Source organism: Musa acuminata, chromosome BXJ3-10 (assembly GCF_036884655.1).
Source record: "Musa acuminata AAA Group cultivar baxijiao chromosome BXJ3-10, Cavendish_Baxijiao_AAA, whole genome shotgun sequence".
Classification (NCBI taxonomy): domain Eukaryota; kingdom Viridiplantae; phylum Streptophyta; class Magnoliopsida; order Zingiberales; family Musaceae; genus Musa; species Musa acuminata.
In genome coordinates this window covers 33677206-33695598 of record NC_088358.1, presented here as the reverse complement: position 1 = coordinate 33695598, position 18393 = coordinate 33677206, and the positions used below count along the sequence as shown (strand labels likewise).

At 41.6% G+C, this 18393-nt stretch overlaps 3 protein-coding genes and 1 pseudogene across 4 annotated transcripts; 2 read left to right on the top strand and 2 right to left on the bottom strand.

Moving 5' to 3' along the window:
* The first annotated feature begins 189 nt into the window (after positions 1-189).
* On the top strand, positions 190-1863 carry LOC135650821 (uncharacterized). The gene is made up of 2 exons (XM_065170430.1): positions 190-900; positions 1161-1863. The coding sequence occupies exons 1-2, from the start codon at positions 486-488 to the stop codon at positions 1574-1576; spliced, it is 831 nt and encodes a 276-aa protein (XP_065026502.1). The 5' UTR covers positions 190-485; the 3' UTR covers positions 1577-1863.
* Positions 1864-3475: 1612 nt separating this feature from the next.
* LOC103969736 (uncharacterized) lies at positions 3476-9421 on the top strand. 2 transcript variants are annotated; one of them, XM_065172342.1, is made up of 5 exons: positions 3476-3605; positions 3767-4055; positions 4216-4351; positions 7491-7652; positions 8136-9421. In XM_065172342.1, the coding sequence occupies exons 2-5, from the start codon at positions 3868-3870 to the stop codon at positions 9027-9029; spliced, it is 1380 nt and encodes a 459-aa protein (XP_065028414.1). In that variant the 5' UTR covers positions 3476-3605; positions 3767-3867; the 3' UTR covers positions 9030-9421. The 2 variants fall into 2 exon arrangements, with proteins under 2 accessions (XP_065028414.1, XP_065028415.1); XM_065172343.1 differs by having other exon boundaries at positions 3510-3605; positions 3687-4055.
* Positions 9422-12928: 3507 nt separating this feature from the next.
* LOC135651362 (chlorophyll a-b binding protein 3, chloroplastic-like) lies at positions 12929-14333 on the bottom strand (annotated as a pseudogene).
* Positions 14334-15326: 993 nt separating this feature from the next.
* On the bottom strand, positions 15327-18288 carry LOC135651786 (zinc finger protein ZAT1-like). Its single transcript, XM_065172211.1, has 2 exons — positions 17008-18288; positions 15327-16912 (listed from the first exon to the last, which is right to left on the bottom strand). The coding sequence occupies exon 2, from the start codon at positions 16908-16910 to the stop codon at positions 15627-15629; it is 1284 nt and encodes a 427-aa protein (XP_065028283.1). The 5' UTR covers positions 16911-16912; positions 17008-18288; the 3' UTR covers positions 15327-15626.
* Positions 18289-18393: the final 105 nt, after the last annotated feature.

The following is an 18393-nucleotide window of genomic DNA, read 5'->3' as shown; positions in this document are numbered from 1 at the left end:
TTTATCCTCTAATTTTATGCGGTAAACGCAGCTGGAGATCTATCGCTTTCATTGTATCTGATCTCCGAATCAGTTTCATTGAACCTGGTCGCCACTCAACCAGTTCAATGCTTTTAGACTAATTCTCGCTGCCTACTAAAACCCACGCAATTCGTTACGGCCACGACGAGTTCGCATGTCACACGTGAACGTCCTGCTGCTGTCACGTGATCACACGTGAAACCTGTGGCCTCGACCAACCTCAGTCACCGTCACCTGCCAATGCTGACCCGCAATCACTACGTGCCATAAGATCTAACCGTTGTTCGTCGAATCGACGGTTGGCACGACAGGGCTCACCAGCCACGAGCTGTGGGCCATGAGCCATGTCATCTGCCACGTGAGCGTCGACCATATCCATCCCGTCTCGGAGCTCGTCGACTGTAGATATCTTCCCCCCCCCCCCTTCTTCCGAAGAAGTAGAAGTTTTCTTTTGGGAGTTAGGCATGAGGAAGGAGGGAGCGGTGGGGAGATACAAAAGGGCGACAGCGCCGCTGGACGAGACAGCCAGGGCGCGGCTTTGGGATTCGGCAGGAGGCGAGCCGGCCGAGGAGTCTCCCGACTCGGCAGACGAGCTGGCCGACCTCGTTGACTCGTTCTATGACGTCGAGGAGGATCCGGAAGCGAGGGACGGCCGAAAGCGACGATCAAATGGGAGTAGGTTGAGGTCGTGGAGGGAGGAGGGGCTCCGGGGCGGAGACTGGTGGCGCTCGCTCGAGGCCGTGCTGGGCGAGTCGGAGGGAGACTCGATGTCGGGTCGGATTCGAGCAACGGCGGAAGGGGCCCTCGAGGTGGTCGGGTCTACGAAGGGGGCTAAAAGAAGGGTCGTCAGTTTGCTCCGAAAGAAAGGGTTGGATGCTGGTGAGTCTCTTTGGTATTATTAGGTTGATAATATTGCATAGACATTGATGATCAAGGCCTTGTGTCCATTGTTTGGATCCGGCCAAAGCAACAATCTAGAAATCCTTGGAGATGTACATTTGACGTGAATTCCTACAAGAATTTGTCGTGAAAATTCTAGAGAAAAAGATTCTGTCATCTGTTTGTTATTATGTTAAGCAAGCAAACTTGTTTCTCCCATAATATCATCTCTTAGACTAACTGAAGTCTTCTTCTTTCAGGGCTCTGCAAGTCCTCATGGGAGAGAGCTGACAGAGTCCCTGGCGGCTACCACGAGTACATCGACGTGATCGCCAGGGGCGGCGCACGCTACATCGTGGACATCAATCTTGCCGCAGAATTCGAGATCGCCAGGCCGACCACCGACTACGTGATGCTCCTCCGCGTTCTTCCGACGGTGTTCGTCGGCAGCCGAGACTTGCTTGAGCGCGTCGTGAAGCTGATGTGCGCCGCCGCAGCGGAGTCCATCAGAGGCGCGGGCATGCAAGTGCCGCCGTGGAGGCGGAGGGAGTATGTGCGAGCAAAATGGTTCAGCTCCTACGGGAGGACCACCGGCGGCGTGCTCGCGGAGAAGGGTGCCGTTTGGGTCGTGGGAGAGGCGGCAGGGGTCTCGTGTTGGTGGTGGGAAGCTGTGTAGGGTAGATGCTGCTGGGTGCAGGGAGATGCCGGTGAGCAGGGAAAACGTGGCCATGGCACGAAGGGGCATGCAGAGACAGTGCGGCATTTAGTGTCGGATGCTAATCTCTTTAATGAAAGACAAGAACACCTTCGACCTGAAATGATGTAACTCTGTACGTTTGTAGAGAAGATGAAGAGAGATGGAAGAAAGGGCTTTCACTTACTGTTCATAGCCTTTTGTTTGTTTTAGTTGGTTCATCATATTTGCTTGACATTATACATGAACTTAAAGAGCAAGTTACCCAACTTGAAGAGAGAATTGACCCTCCAAATTTCTTTGTTTATGTGTCAAACTCGGATGTAATTAGGAGAATTTTGTTCCCATTTTAGTGGGTAATCTATTTATATTTTTTTTAGTGGAAAAGTTTTTTTCTAATGCGAAAGAAAAAAAGAAAAAGTCCTTTTTTTATCATATCATATAATAAAAATAGCTTTATGTCCTTTCCTTTTTCTAGATCAACAAATTTTGACATCCAAAATCAATCATTATCTGGACGATAACACTTTATACCTGCATTGGCATAACCTATTTATCATTATAAAATTTAACATAGCATTTATATTACTCCAAATATCAGTATCCTCTTCTATTGAGAAACTCCACACTAATAATTTCTAGTCATTGTTGGTATCAAGTTATTTGAGTTACCACAAAATTTATAAATGTCAAAAACATTTTAATATATTTAGCTTTGTGTCGGTGATAAAAAAGATATTGGTATAAGTTAGAATTTTAATTAATACTTAATTTAGCTCACCATGACGGCGACATAAATAAATAAATATATACATATATATAATTTATTTCGAAATTTTTAAATTTTAGATTTTTGGGATAACACACTCATTTGATAATTGATGATTATAATTTTTAATTTCTCGTGGAAACCCAGTTAGATCGAACCGCCCAAATCGATTTAGTGTTAAACCGAATCGATTATATTATTTTTAAATAAAATTATACTATTTTACTTTCAACCAAACCGATTATGATTTTAAAATTTAACCTTAATTAACTCAAATTCTCATAATTGTTAATCGTTAATCTTTTTATATGTATCAAGGTTTCATAAAATATTTCATTTGAGAGTTCTTTAGTGATCTTGAATGAAAATTAAGAATATTTTAATATATTTCAAAATAAAGGACGATAAGTCCTTGTTTATTTTTTTACATAATCTTAAATTAAGGCATATAATTCTTGAAAAATCTTATAATATTATTTTATTTATCAGAATTAATGATATAAAAAAATCTTAGTTAGAATATTCATGAATAGATTTATAATTTTTTTTATCACTGAATCAAAACTTTATAACTCTAATAAAAATTATTATAACTCAATTTTAATTAATAATAAATATACACTTTACTATAAGCCTGAAGGTGTTATAAAATTATTAGTATGAGAATTTGAACGATTTTAGATGAAAATTACTAAGGTCTCATCGTATTTCAAAATAAATTATAATAAAAATCCATATATATATATATATATATCTATATATATTTTCATTTTATCTTAAATTTAAGTATATATATATATATTTTTAAAAATATAATAATTTATTAGGAAAGGAATGATAATAAAGATAATACATATTATTTATGAATTTTACAGTAAAATGTCCGTGCTATAGGCTCATCCGAATCAACCAAGTAATCGATCCGGTTGAACCAAGCCGAGGAGCCTCACCGAACCCGAACCTTTTCACAAATTCACATTCAGTTCACAATCGTCGAGCTCAAACCCAAGCACGGCTCGATTAATTGTGTGGCTCAGATCAGTACTCCAACCATCAGATGCCGACCTCACGGCTCAATTCCTATGATATAAAAGATCGTGCTGACCGAGTCAGAACTCTGAGTCTTTGGAAGCCTCGGCACGGCGGAACCCTTGCGCTCGCTCGCTCGCTCGCCTCGACACGGCACGGCGGAACCCTCGGCACGGCGGAACTCTGTGTATCTGGTCTTCCTTGCCCGTTGAGGTAAGTTTCCTTCTTCTAAACCCTAGCTAGTTTTCTGATACCTTTATCGCGCTTGAAATTTTTTGTATTGTTTCTGTGAAGTGCGTTGGCCTTTGATTTGATGACAACTTGAGCTAGGGTTTTCGTTGTTTTCCATCATCTGATCAAAATCGCTCAATTAGGGAAGAAAGATCAAAATCGAAGACAAGAGGGAAGGAGAGATCAAGAAGGGCAAGAAAAAGATCGAACAAGAGGAGATCGCGAGGGGTTCTTGGAGGACGAGATGGCGTTGAAATTTCTGAACAAGAAGGGATGGCACACCGGGAGCCTCCGGAACATCGAGAACGTGTGGAAGGCGGAGCAGAAGCATGAGGCCGAGCAGCGCAAGCTCGAGGAGCTCCGCAAGCAGATCCAGGACGAGCGCGAGAAGTCCGAGTTCCGCCTCCTCCAGGAACAGGCCGGCCTCGTCCCGTAAGCCCCGATCCCCAAGTTTCCTTCTTTAGTTTCTTGATTTTAGGGTAAGGGTTAGGGTTCTGTTTGATTGTTTGAGGAAAAAAAAATGTTTCGTTGATTGTTTCTTAGCGCCATGCTTTCCTGACGTTGTGCTATTGTCTGGGATTGATCCGATTAGGAGGCAAGAAAGGTTGGATTTTCTCTACGAGTCAGGATTGGCGGTGGGAAAGGGGAGCTCAGATGGGTTCAAGGCTCTTCAAGCACCACCAGCGGCGGCTTCCACTACCTCAACATCCGAGGCTAGTTCCTCCAAGGTACAATTCTTTTAGGATTATTATGTACTTTTATCATGATTTTCATTTTTGTGAATCATCATGATTGGGTATAAAGATATGGCGTATATCGTGATGGCGATGTTGTTAGGCATCAATTGAACGTCCAATTTTCTACATCTTGAACGGGGCTTCAGAATACAGTCATGTACTTGAACAATAACTTTATAGAAGGTTGCATCAAAGAAATATCACAATCCCGAATGAGATATTTAAGCATATGGAGACTTAACAATACTTTTTCCAAGTGTGGAGAGCGGAGACAACAATAAATTTAATCATATGGAGACTTAATAATATTTATTGGTTTCTATCCCTCTGGTTTATCATCTCTTTGCTCTATTACTATTTACACGTTATTGTTTCTGAAGCAAGGAAAAGCCATACATGCTTTCTCAAAGTATCTTTAATTGCCCAGTCAGACAGTTCCTAGCAAGAAAGTCCTGAAGCACAGGATATTTGGAGATTGTTTCATCATTGCTAGTTAAACCTAATAATCGGTACTAGGGAAAAAAATCCAAATAAGCATTACTAGAAATAAAAGCTTTCTTTCACGATTTTGAGTACGTTAAGTTATGTTTAATAATGAATGCCATTCTAATAGCTGGTTAATAAATGCATCATGAACTTTTCTACTAAATTGATTTAAGGGATTTTTCTTTGGCTATCTTACATTAGAGTTTTTTTATAAAATTAGTATTATATTAAAGAGATTTCTCTTTGGCATCAATCTACAACTTTATCAGATGAGCATGAGAAGCTTTGTCTGTTTGCTACAAGTTATTACTTTATCATACCACGATATGAAAAGTTTGTAACCATGATTTGCTGACCTCTAGTATCACTGGATGATAATCATAATCATGTATATCTTTCTCTTTTGTGGAACATTTATTTTTAGGGCTACAACTGTGTACATTACCCTTCCCTACACCTCATATTGCTGGGAGCTTCAGGCACCAGATGCACTTCTTATTTCATGGAACTTCTTTTTGTGTTGAATTTTGTCAATAGGAAAACCCATTTTCAGAGTATTCAGTAACATCTAAGAATTTCCATCACTTTGGCTACGAACGACATCAGTCATACATGTCTCTTACGAATTATTTATTAGTAATAGTTTAGTTATTTTAGAACTCCAGTAGATATGGAATTTCGGGCAACACCTGCATTAATTTTAAGGTGGCCAAAATTCTTTAACCCAATTATATATTAATGACTATCTTGATAAGTTGCCTTAGGGATTTCACGTTCAAAGATGGACTTGGAATAGCGGAGGCTTTTTTGTTTTTGTCTACTTTTTCATAAAAGAACTAATGTGAAACATAGAAGAATTTTTATCACAAACTTGAGCACGCTCAAGTTTTTTTTTTCTCTTAATTATTTTAAGCTACACTATGATATGTCTGACCCTCGATCATGTTCACCATACATTTTTCTCTTAATTATTTAAAGTTTCACTATGATTTGTCTGACCCTTGATCATTTTCACCGTTCCCAAAAATCTTCGGAAACTGCCACTTCAGCTGTCATCAATGATCAAACCTAATAAATATATGTGATTATACAAAAAATGCATATGTCAATTTACCATGAGTAGATAGTTGATTCATCATGGCTGGTACATGATTTGTAAGTGCATTATCAAGGTGATAATAAATAAAATATTTGACAGTCACATTTAATAGTTTAACAGTAAATATTTCACCTTTTTGCAGTGGTAAGCAGGATATTCGACATATCATTTTAAGCTCCGACACCTATATGTGACTTGAGCAAAGTGCTCCTATACTGTGGCTTCATGGATTGGCATTTTCTAGATGCATGAAGTGTCCCAGAGTTTGAGTGCTTAAAATTTTAGAGATATGCTTTTCTTATAAACTTTTTTCATTTTATGTAAAGAGATAAAGTAATTTTCAACCTATACTCCTGACCACATGGGCAAAAAATGGCTAGGACAGATAGCTAGAAACCATTTTTTTGCTAGTGCTCCATGAATTTTTTACTTTTAAAACAACATATTTTGATTGTTTGCAAGCTCTACAACTACACTAAACTAGGAAAATTATGAACTAAATACATCTCAAGAGTAGCATCAGAATGCTAATTTTTCTTCTTACAGTAGATATTCATCATTATGCTACATTTCTCTTTCTTTTTCTCTGTGCTTGTGTCCTTCCTCTTCTTTCTTTCTTCTTTTTTTGTTGCTTTCCTTCACTTCTATCTTTGAAATCTCATCCCATATAGCAAAAGGAGCACTCCCCGTCTCTTTCCTTGCTATCTGTGGTGTTACCAAGTCCCAACTCTTCACCTCATTAAGAATAAAATTATTGATCCATTGTAGCTATGCTGCTTTAGCTATCGGTACATCAGCAGAACATTTCTGTTATATGTAGAACACAACAATGATCCTTCGGCGGATCAGAATAAGGGTGTGTGACTATAGGAAGTCTCTCTTGTGAAAAATCATATATTAATATATGCAAGATATATTTAAAAATGTTGTATGCTATTGTGGATACTGTAATTGTACACCCACCTTTATTCTCTTCTTTCTGGAGCCTGTTTTTTTTCCTTTTGTTTACATCTTTCACAAATAAACATTTGTATATGTGGATGGAATGGACTGAGTACTGTTACAATGTTGGCTTTTACTGTAGATTTAGGTGAGTAAAATAAGTATTTACTAAATATGTCTGATTGAGGCTTTTGCATGCTGCCTTTTGATATGCTAGCTGTTGGACGCAGTGTAATACTGTGCCACCATGTTGTACATGTGGAAAGTTTCTTTGCTATATCATGAGACATGCATGATATCAAGTGTTCATTATTCCTGTAGATCCGTTGTTGCCTTTTTTTATAGCTCGTTTTTGTTTGTTTGCTTGCTTGCATCACTTCTTGATTGAAAAGTTGGAATGTGCTTTATGCATTTCTTAAAACTAGCCGTCTTATATGTTGGTATATTAATGTTTAATGTTGTCATCTTGGTTCTCAATTTAACTGCTCGTATGTTGTACTGTCGTTACATCTTTTTATCAATACTTTTTGGTTTTCATTATGCACCTTCCTCATTGTTCCTATGATGTAATATAACATGTGATAAGTTCTTAATGTATGTCAGGCTGTCGTTCCTGGAGCTCTATTTGAGGATAAGCCTCAGTCTGCAAATGATACTTGGAGGAAACTTCACTCTGACCCTTTGCTCCTTATCCGTCAGCGTGAGCAGGAAGCACTTGCTCGAATAAAGAATAATCCCATAAAGATGGCAATGATTCAGAAATCTGTAAGTGGTTTTGTCTGTTTTCCTTTTGTGGATGCTAGAATGTCCATAAACATGTTTCTTCTCTAAATAATCTGCATAGTTACAATTATCAGATCTCAAAATTTTGTTTGACTCTTTTATTAAATTACACCTTCCTGTGCTTGGTTTTGTGGTTATGTGTTTGCCAAAATCACCACAGTTTGCTCAAATGATGGCAAGTTGTGGCCAAAAACCCTTTCATCCTTTTAGTTCCATGCCATTATTTCATAGATTAACTTTTTTCATGAAGTACTGTTCTTTGTTTCCATATCAGGCTGTCAGCAAACTGGACCCCCCAAGTCAGAGAATCAATATTTTATAAAGTTGCTTGCTATTAAAAATTATTTTTTCTTTCCTGTGTCTCTTAAATGATTATGTGGCTTAAGAATACAAATGAAGAATTGTTGTTCGAATTATAAGCATATCACATCTGCAATTGAATCACTAATCTTTTCGATTTTACAGGTAGAAGATGAGAAAAAGAAGAAGCAAGATAAGAAAGAAATGAAAAGGCATAAGGATCATCACCACAGTAGGTCAAAGCTTGATAAACGCTCATTGAGATGTTATTCTGATTCAGAATACACAAGTGATACTCAGGAAGAGAAGACAAGAGAGCGTCAAACATCTGTACAGCAAGAAGGTAGGTCGAAGCGTCGGAAACATTCATCAAGAGATCATTCAGATTCTAAAGATGCTAAAGAAGGTGCAGAAGGGAAAAAAAAGAGTGATTGCCCGACATATGAACATTACCAGCACAGAAGTTCCAAGTATGATAAGCATTCTCTGAAGGATTATTCAGATTCAAGAAGGGCAGGTGAGTGTGAGGAAGAGGGGAAGTATCGTCATACAATATTAGAGCGTCAGCAACATATCCACTCAAAGAACGAGAAGCACTCATCCATAGGCCATTCATATTCAAGATACACTCACAAGGAAGATGGGACAAGGTCTAATTATTCTGCGTCTGAACAACATCATACTGATTCTGAGCTTGGCATGGAAGACAAGAACAGGGAAACCAGCAGGCAAAGAGAACAGCCTGGCTATAACCGTCGTCGCGGTGTACCAAAGATGTCGGAGGAAGAGAGAGCAGCTCGGCTAAGAGAGATGCAACTGGATGCAGAGCTCCACGAGGAGCAAAGGTTGAAGCGGTTGAAGAGAGCAACGGAGGCTGATGCCCAAGAAGCAATGAGGGCAAGCTTTTCAAGAGGCAAGAATTTTTTGGTTGCTGCTGAAAATAGCATATATGGAGCTGAAAAGGGAGGGAGTGCTACGATAGAAGAGAGTGTCCGTCGTCGTGCTTACTACTCGCAGGGAAGCTCAGCAGCCCATGAGAGCAATGCATTTCGGCGGTGAGCATGTTCCTGTCATATGTCATCATGTTGAATCTGCATATGCACAATTATTCTGTTTTGATCAGATTCTTTGTGGATTTAATATTGCCCAAACACTATCTCTGGATGCAAGATAGCAAGCAGTGAACACACCAACGTCAAATACTACCGGTCAGAGATCAGTTTGACATGTTGGAGGGCGTTTAATCATAAATTATATGAAAGGTCCAGCTAGTAGAGCAGTGTATGCATCTGTAAACCAACAGTTCATTGGTTGCTTTCTTATATTACCTTTTCTCACAAGATTTGTGAGTTCATTCTGCTGATTAAGTGATAGATTGTGGTGATGGTTCCCCCACAAATACATACTTTCTTATATTACCTTTTCTCACAAGATTTGTGAGTTCATTCTTCTGATTAAGTGATAGATTGTGGTGATGGTTCCCCCACAAATACATACTGACTTTGCAGAGTACTAAGAATCCATTTTATGTGATTGTATCTCTTCATAACTTATTACCTGCATTTTCTGCTTTAAATTCCCCCTGCATCTTATCAATAATGTGAGACTGCACTTTTCTAATGTCAATATATGTTCACCGCAGAAACAGTGGTGGAAGCGTAGGTTATGCTCCATGTCAGGAAATATACTCTACCTTCCATCCAAGTAAGAGAGGGATTGTTTGGATGCAAACCAGAGTTGCCTATGTGCTCCTTTTGACAAGTTGACAAGATGATTCATGTCAGCGAAGAATAGTTTATATACAACAAGTCATTAAAGTCGCCCAAGAGTGCATTCAGTGATGTTTTCCCAAGTCTGATATCAAATCTAATGCATGAAATCTATCTGCTCCTCGCATGAAGTTTGAGAGATGAAAATATGAACAAGCGTATGGCCTTCAGAGGGGGTGTGGAAGCTGCTCGAAGATGTGGAGGGGTCTTCCTCCTCCGAGGAGATGTCTCCCAGCTTCCATTGGAGAGAGAAGAGCTTGAGTTGCCATTGGTTTGTCTCCCCTCAGAAAGAGAAGCAATTCAAGAGAGAGTTTGCAGCGGCGGTGGGCGTGGCAATCTAAACGAGACATGAGATGGAGTATGGAAGATGAGGCAGGCTCCCATTAAACTGCCCGATAGGACCAACACCACCTGGTGTGCCAAGTGGGAGGGAGGCTATGAATCATATTTGAGATCGCATCCCACAACCAAAGGCTGGAGAGTAGGCTGATTGATGATATCTTTAAGTGGTTTGCATGAAATCTTGGCGAAAGAGGTGTCATTATAATTCTTTTATACGTTCAATATCATAAAACTCCTATCTGTCTGTAAGCGTTAAGAGTACATACTTCGAAGGGTGATATCATAGGGGTAATGTATCAATTCAAAACTGCATGTAACTTTTTCTATCAAACACAATAATACTATTTTATTTATATGCACCTACCTATTCATGATTTCTTTCCCCCATTTCAAGATATATAATAGGGAGGGATATTCTATTTTTTTTTATTTTATAATTCTCTCTCATAAGTTGGAAGTCACTTATAAAATCATCCTAATACCAATCTGATTTAAAAGAAAAAAAAGAAAAAGAAAATGAGAAGAAGTGACTGATGGAATGGTGGAAACAAAGACCAACGTAATTACAATGCTTCTCAATAATGACAACTTGTCTACACACTTAATGCCATAAATAAATTTCTGTCTATTTGTATGGATTAGATGATGCATTGTACCTATTAAAAGGTTCATGCACTTGTGTTAGTAGTGACAGTGGGGAGGAAGGGGGGAGAGGAGGAGGAGGAGGAGGAGGAGGAGGCGAAGAAGAACGATTCGGAGATGGCAGTAATGACAGTAATGGAGGAAGAGGTGGAATCCCGCAACAAGTAATCTCGCCCCGCGACCATCGCTCGGGGGTGCCTTCCATGCGTTATACTGCTCTGTTCGTGATGGTGGTGAGACAGAAACCGACTCGTGGCGGACAAATAGGAGTCGTGAGAACAGAGCAGAGCAGTATAACGCATGGAAGGCACGAGTCGGTTTCTCTCATTCGTCCGTCACGAGTGATACTGCTCTGCTCTGTTGAACAGAAGTCCACGAGTCACACTGCTCTATTGAACAGAGCAGAGAGAAACAATTGTGAGAGAACAACTGCTCTGCTCTGTTCAACAGAGCAGTATGACACGTGGACTTCTGTTCAACAGAGCAGAGCAGTATAACTCGTGGAGAACGAATGAGAGAAACCGACTCGTGCCTTCCATGCGTTATACTGCTCTGTTCGTGATGGTGGTGAGAGAGAAGCCGACTCGTGGAGGTCGAATGGGAGCCGGGCGAACAGAGCAGAGCAGAGCAGTATAACGCATGGAAGGCACGAGTCGGTTTCTCTCATGTATCCTCCACGAGTTATACTGCTAAGCTCTGTTCGAATTAGCGCACCAAGATCATAGAATTAATTAGTGCAACAGCAAACTCAAACATCAGACCACCAAATCAGTCAGTTTCCATGAAAAGTTCACTAGATTTTGCTGTCAAGATATCTTCACCTATGCCATCACCACAATCACAGTTTCATTCTGTTTCCAGTCCTATACTAAGGTTGATGGGCAAAAATTTGATGGTGGTGAACCATGAAGAGATTGTGCAACCTCAAACTACTGCATTGGATTGCAGCACACAACAGGTGAATCATTGTGCATCCAGCAACAATCACTTGAAGCGTGAGATTTCTCCATATCAGCATAATCAGCTTTCGAGTGGATCTCCAGCCATTGGCTCAGGTTTTACCAATGTGTGATCACCGGATGCCCCTATATCTCCCTAGCACCTCAGTTGGTGGCTTTGCATGGGCTTCACTGCAAAATGGTTGTAGGGATCAACAAACTCAGCAGAGGAAATCGAGTACAAAGCTCAACTCATCTCATCATATACTGGACAAGGTGATTGTGATCGATGGCTCACCCAAGCATGAGGCTGATTCTAAAAGGCTGCCTATCAAATTCGGCAACCACTTTGCCTAATAGGCCATTCTCTTGCTATCCATTGCAACATCATATTAGAGATTGCCCAAGAATCTTGTTTCCGAATGCATATTCAAGTGTCAGCGCCAGTTTCACGAATCAAGGAATCACTTCAGAAGGACATGACCTTTTTCTGTCAAGCCCCACCGTGTTCCAGTCTCCTACAGGTCAAAAGGGACCTTTGATGTATTACTCGCGAATCCTGCATTGATCCTACAATTATGCAGAGTTTCTTTGGCAGATTGCTTCTAGTACAGCTAGAAAGTGACAGTTATCAAATGAATCAAGCTGGCAAAAACTTAAGAATCAGAATCTCAAAATAGATCATGTATTTAATTTGATGTTTTCCTGCTGGTTTTGAAACATTTTCCTTCTTTACAATTTCAGTGCATTGGACTTCAAGCAAAACCTAATGTGAAGTGAGAATGATCAGTGCATCACCACCTAGTTCCTCTTGACAATGGCTAAGAGTTTCCATTGCACAGTGAACAATGTTTGTTCTTCTTGTTGCTAATAAATTCTGAACTGGAACTTATGTATTCTTATTCTGCTTTTGTCTCGGCAACTTGCATTAAGCATCAAACCTCCATTTTCTGCTTTAATTCCTCCTGCATCTTATCAATAATGTGAGACTGAACTTTTCTAATATCAATATATGTTCATGGAGTACCTTTCAATGAATAAGTTGTTGAGACTAGTAGATGGTAAGCGGACACAAACACTGTTAGGAATCAGGATAACATCATGGGGGGAATATTATGGTGTTCATGAAGGATTAACACGAAATCCTAGAACTAGGTCGAATGTGTTCCAAGGATTCTTCATATGTAAGCACATCCATTTCCTAGTCTCTTTCCATTATGTAACTGGTTTCTGGGTTGATTCAAGGCTTTACATGCTCATCTTATACTTGAAGCGAGAAACAAAAGGTTTTTTCACACATGAAATTTCCACAAACATGACTGGTACCGCTACATGATAGTAGAATATGACTTGCACCCTCGGATCTCTATCGAACAATGATACAGTCAGTCCATTGCAGGATGATACTAACGACAAGTGTCCGCTGAAAGACACAAGATAAAGAATTCTGTGCAGGTAATGTTCAGATACAGAATTCTACCAGCAGAGAGAACCTGCTCCTAGTGGAAGTTGAGGCTGGTCAGGATGTTGTTGTGCACTGGATCAGCCAACCGATCCAACAGGTTCTGAGATGGCCCAACCCCGGTGACAAGCCCCCCCCTGCCCAGAGTACCCCAGTATGGCCAACATAGCCAGCGTCCCATTCTTCACCTCCTTCAGCTTCGAGTCCTTGAGTGACTTGTCATCCTTCCCAAAGCCAAGAGGGTTGAAGAAAGGTCCTCCAGGGTAAGCAGGGTCTCCTGACCCACCCTGCCCCTTCTCTAGCCCTAAGAAGTACTGCTTCCCCATGGTGCCCGGCTTTGCCCAGTCCTGGAACCTCCTGTGCTCCGCAAACCCCATGAGCGCCGTCTCCAGCACGAAGAGAGTGTAGGGGTCCGCCCAGTAGGCGCATGTTCCTGCAGATGGTATTGCCCCGGTCTTGAACCACGGAAGAGCAGTCTCGGCTGGTCTCATGCCGAGCTTCCCCAGAGTCTCCGGCGCGATCGCACCTGCGGTGCGTAGGTTATGCTCCATGTCAGGAAATATAGTCTACCTTCCATCCAAGTAAGAGAGGGATTGTTTGGATGCAAACCGGAGTTTGCCTATCTGCTCCTTCTGACAAGTTGACAAGATGATTCATGTCAGCGAAGAACAGTTTATATACAACAAGTCATTAAAGTCGCCCAATAGTGCATTCAATGATGTTTTCGGAAGTCTGACATCAAATCTAATGCATGAAATCTATCTGCTCCTCGCATGAAGTTTGAGAGATGAAAATATGAACAAGCGTATGACCTTCAAAGTGGGGGTGTGGAAGCTGCTCTAACAACGAACGAAGCCCTTCTTGGAGAGTCGATAGATGTGGAGACGGAAGGCTGGAGAGGTCTTCCTCCTCCGAGGAGTTGTCTCCCAGCTTCCATTGGAGAGAGAAGAGCTTGAGTTGCCATTGGTTTGTCTCCCCTCAGAAAGAGAAGCAATTCGAGAGAGAAATATGAGGTGTTTGCAGTGGCGGTGGGCATGGCAATCTAAACGAGACATGAGATGGAGTATGGAAGATGAGGCAGGCTCTCATGAAACTGCCCGATAGGACAACACCACCTGGTGTGCCAAGTGGGAGGCTATGAACCTTATTTGACATCACATCCCACTGCCTATGGTTGGAGAGTATGCTGATATCTTTAAGTGGTTTGCATGAAATCCTGGCTAAAGAGTGTCAATTATAATTCTTTTATACGTTCAATATCATAAACTCCTATCTGTATCTGTCTGTAAGCGTTAAGAGTACATATTTTAAAGGTGACATCACAAGGGTGATGTATCTATTCAAAACTGCATGTAACTTTTTCTATCAAACACAATAATACTATTTTATTTATATGCACCTACCTATTCATGATTTCATTCCCCCATTTCAAGATATATAATAGGGAGGGATATTCTTTTTTTTTTTTTTTTTTTTTTATAATTCTCTCTCATAAGTTGGAAGTCATTTATAAAATCAACCTAATACCAATCTGATTTAAAAGAAAAAAAAGAAAGAAAATGAGAAGAAGTGACTGATGGAATGGTGGAAACAAAAAGACCAACGTAATTACAATGCTTCTCAATAATGACAACTTTTTCTACACACTTAATGCCATAAATAAATTTCTGTCTATTTATAGGGATTAGATGATGCATTGTACCTATTCAAAGGTTCATGCACTTGTGTTAGTAGTGACCTTATTCAATACAACCTTTCTTTTTTTCTTCTTTTTTTTTTGCACCTTCTCATGGCATCTTTTCCTAATACAAAGATACAAGATTATAAATTAACTTTTATAACAAAAATATAAGCTAGATCAAATCTGAAGTATGTTTTAGACACCAAATTCAGATGACTTCAGTGATATGTTCTTTCCAATAAAATTTTTCTCTACATTTCATACAGTCTTTGGTGCTGCTGGTATTATTGCTTTAATGCCATATTAATGGTTCCTCCTTTTCTTCTTTAAAAGATAAAAAAAGGATTGTGCCAAGAAGAACCTCTTTATATCCTTGTTTGCTTAATTGAAATATTTTAGAAATGCAAATCACTCTATTTTGTATTTAAGTGACCTTCAATCTTTATGTATACCCATAAGATATTACTTTGCTTTGGAGCCAACAGCAAATCTTATCATTCCATCCTTAAAACAATATTTCAAACTTATGAAACTCTCACTAATCAAAAGATTAACTCTTCTAAATTTAAAATTTATTTTTCTTGATGAATATTAAGAAAAGTAGTGTGTGTTTTTTTTTTTTTCTCTTTTACATATGTTGATACTCTTTATCGCATCGGAGGCAAATGGTGCAATATTTAATTTCTACTATTCATTTGTGACTGGAAAACAAGTGCGCGAGTATTTTGAAGGAGACGATGCTGAAATCTTGTAGCTAAAACTAGTTAGTAGCCAATAATGCAATCGAGGATTGGAGATGCAGGCAGTGTGGTCTCCTTGTGGTTAGAGCTCCGGCACTTCGTTGAGGTCGAAGTCAAACAGCCCATGTTTTGCTCCCTTGTAGCTCTCAGATGAGTGCGCTGAAGAAGATGTAACTCGATTCTGTAGCAGCCCATTCGCTCCCTTGTCGCTTTCAGATGAGTGTGGAGAAGACGATGGAGCTTGATGCTGCAACTCATTGAAGTGCCGTCTCTTGTGGCCCCCGAGTGCCTGCCCGCTTCGGAACGTCAGGTTGCAGTTCGTGCATCGATGTTCTGCCATCTCCGCTTTGATCACGGCACCGTTTGCACGGATCAAATCTTCGCCATGCTTCGGGTTGCCACCTTCGTTCTCGTCAGGGATCGCCGCTGCTTCTACGGGATTGCTCTTCTTCTTGTTGTGGCTGGCTCGGTGTCCTCCCAGTGCCTGGTGAGAAGAGAAAGTCTTGAAGCATACACTGCACTGATACCTTCGACAACGAACAGATGTGCCGGACCCGTTCACCAGTTCCAGCTCTTTGATCTTCCTCTTCTTTGATCTCTTGTAGCTCGATATCAGTTCATTACCGTAGCTGCCGGCGTCCATGTCAGCAGATTTCTGATCCCAACCAATCCCATCGGTGCCAGCAAAATGAGTGCCAGCGATCTGTTTCGTATCAGTGTCTTCCCCCTCAGTGGTGATAGTGGTCTCCGGACGCTGCGGCTTTCCATCAGCCAGAAGCAACAGGGTATCAGCGGCAATCGCTTCGTCGTCTCTGTCACCAGCCGTCCCTTTCCGCCCTCTTCTCGCGGTTGACCACTTGGTGGTGGGCGGCACTCTCGCGATCGACGAGTACGCATCGGGTTGCGGCTTCTTCCTCGCACCCGGAGGCGGATTAACTCCTCTGTAGTCTCTCTCCGGGTGGCACCTCAGGTGGCCAAACAATGATTTATCGGAGGGGAAGGTCTTCCCGCACTCGGGGCATGTTGGGACCACCGCCCTCCTGTTTGCATGCATGCGTTTGAAGCTGCCACAACCCTCGTCGACCACCTCTTTGACCTCCGATGCAGATTCGGCGTTAGCATCCTCATCGCCGGCAAGATCCCCGTCAGCACCACCGGTGGATTGGTCAACTATCACACCACTATCACCAGATGGAGACACCGCCACCTGAGCCGCTGCTTCCCTTTTCTCGTCTCCGGTCTTGGGGCACTTGATCCGAAGCCGCAGGGTGTTCTTGGTCAGCTCCTCGTGGGCTTGCTCTTCTGCTGCCACTGCAGCATCCCAGGTCGTATGGTGGCTTCTACCTTCCACGATACGAGCTGCCATTCCTGAGCAACAGATGAGAGCGAGGGATCAGAAGTGGAGGCACGTACGTGAACCGAAGACACTATAATGGTTTCAGCTCACGAAGGAAATAACTCACTCTCGGGTTGATGGCGAGAAGCTGCCTCTTCCCTATCTATCAGTTTCCGAAACCCAAAAGGTCATAAAACAGAGCCGAAGCCACAGCTTCCCACGAAAAACAGCAACGACAGCACAATAACTACGACAAAGAACACCTTGTTCGGTTACCAACAAAAACTCAAACCCAGCTATGTCAACACCTATTTGGATCCCACAGCGAGGCGAAGAACAAGAGCAGCAACCTCAGCTGAACATGGCGTGATCTCCAGCTGGAGCCGCCTTCGACGCATACGGGATCTATCAACCTCGAGAAAACGAAATGACGAGCTCGAGGGAAGCAGATTGGATAAAAAAGACACCCATTTTTCGTTGGATCAAGAGAAGAAGGGGTGGGGGGGGAGAGGAGGCGGCGAGCCAATCGATGGAGCTGGCAACTCCCTGTGCTCTTCTCCTCAGTCGAAAAAGGAGGCTGCAAAGAAGGAAAGCAGAGCTGGAGACAGTGGCGAGGCTGTGAGAGCCACAGGGGGGAGGAAGGGGGGAGAGGAGGAGGAGGAGGAGGCGAAGAAGAGTGATTCGGAGATGGCAGTAATGACAGTAATGGAGGAAGAGGTGGAATCCCGCAACAATTAATCTCGCCCCCCCGACCATCGCTCGGGGGTGGCTTCCATGCGTTATACTGCTCTGTTGGTGGGGGTGGTGAGAGAGAAACCGACTCGTGGAGGACGAATGGGAGCCGTGCGATGGGGATTGATGAGATTGCGCAGGGATTTGGAGTGCCTAAGTTTCCATCTAATCCGACTGCAATTAGTTACCACAATCTCTCTCCATATAATTCTTTTCCATCCTTCGCACCCTCCTCTCCTTTTGAACCCCTCTCCATTCTCCGTATCTTATCCTCCATATGCACCGAAGCCCACGAGCATAATTCCCTCTACAATGAATGATATTGACAATCTCAAAGCTGGTGATGAATCCCTGATTCAAACCCATCCGATGCTTGCAGCGGACAGACGCTTCTTCAGTCCAATCAGTCTTGTGTCGAGTCAACTTGGACTTTTCCGATGACTGGTTTGACATTGGCAGGCTTCACAGATTCCTGCAATTAATTGCATCCCTGCTGTTTCTGCGAACGAGTCACCTAAGAGAGAGGAGCATATGCCGAGATAAGAAAGGATTAGGCATGCTAAGAAGAAATCACCCCCTTTGAATATTTGATGATGGGATCACATCCATAAGTATATGGCAAGTAGCATAATGTGTACAGTGATTAAGGCATCTCTGTTAATATCATGCCATTGGTTACATCTTTTCAGGCTCTGATGATGGTGCATTGATTAACTAATTATCAGAAATATGGTGAAAGAAAATTAAAGGTAAACATATACCTCTTTGAGAAGACTGGAAA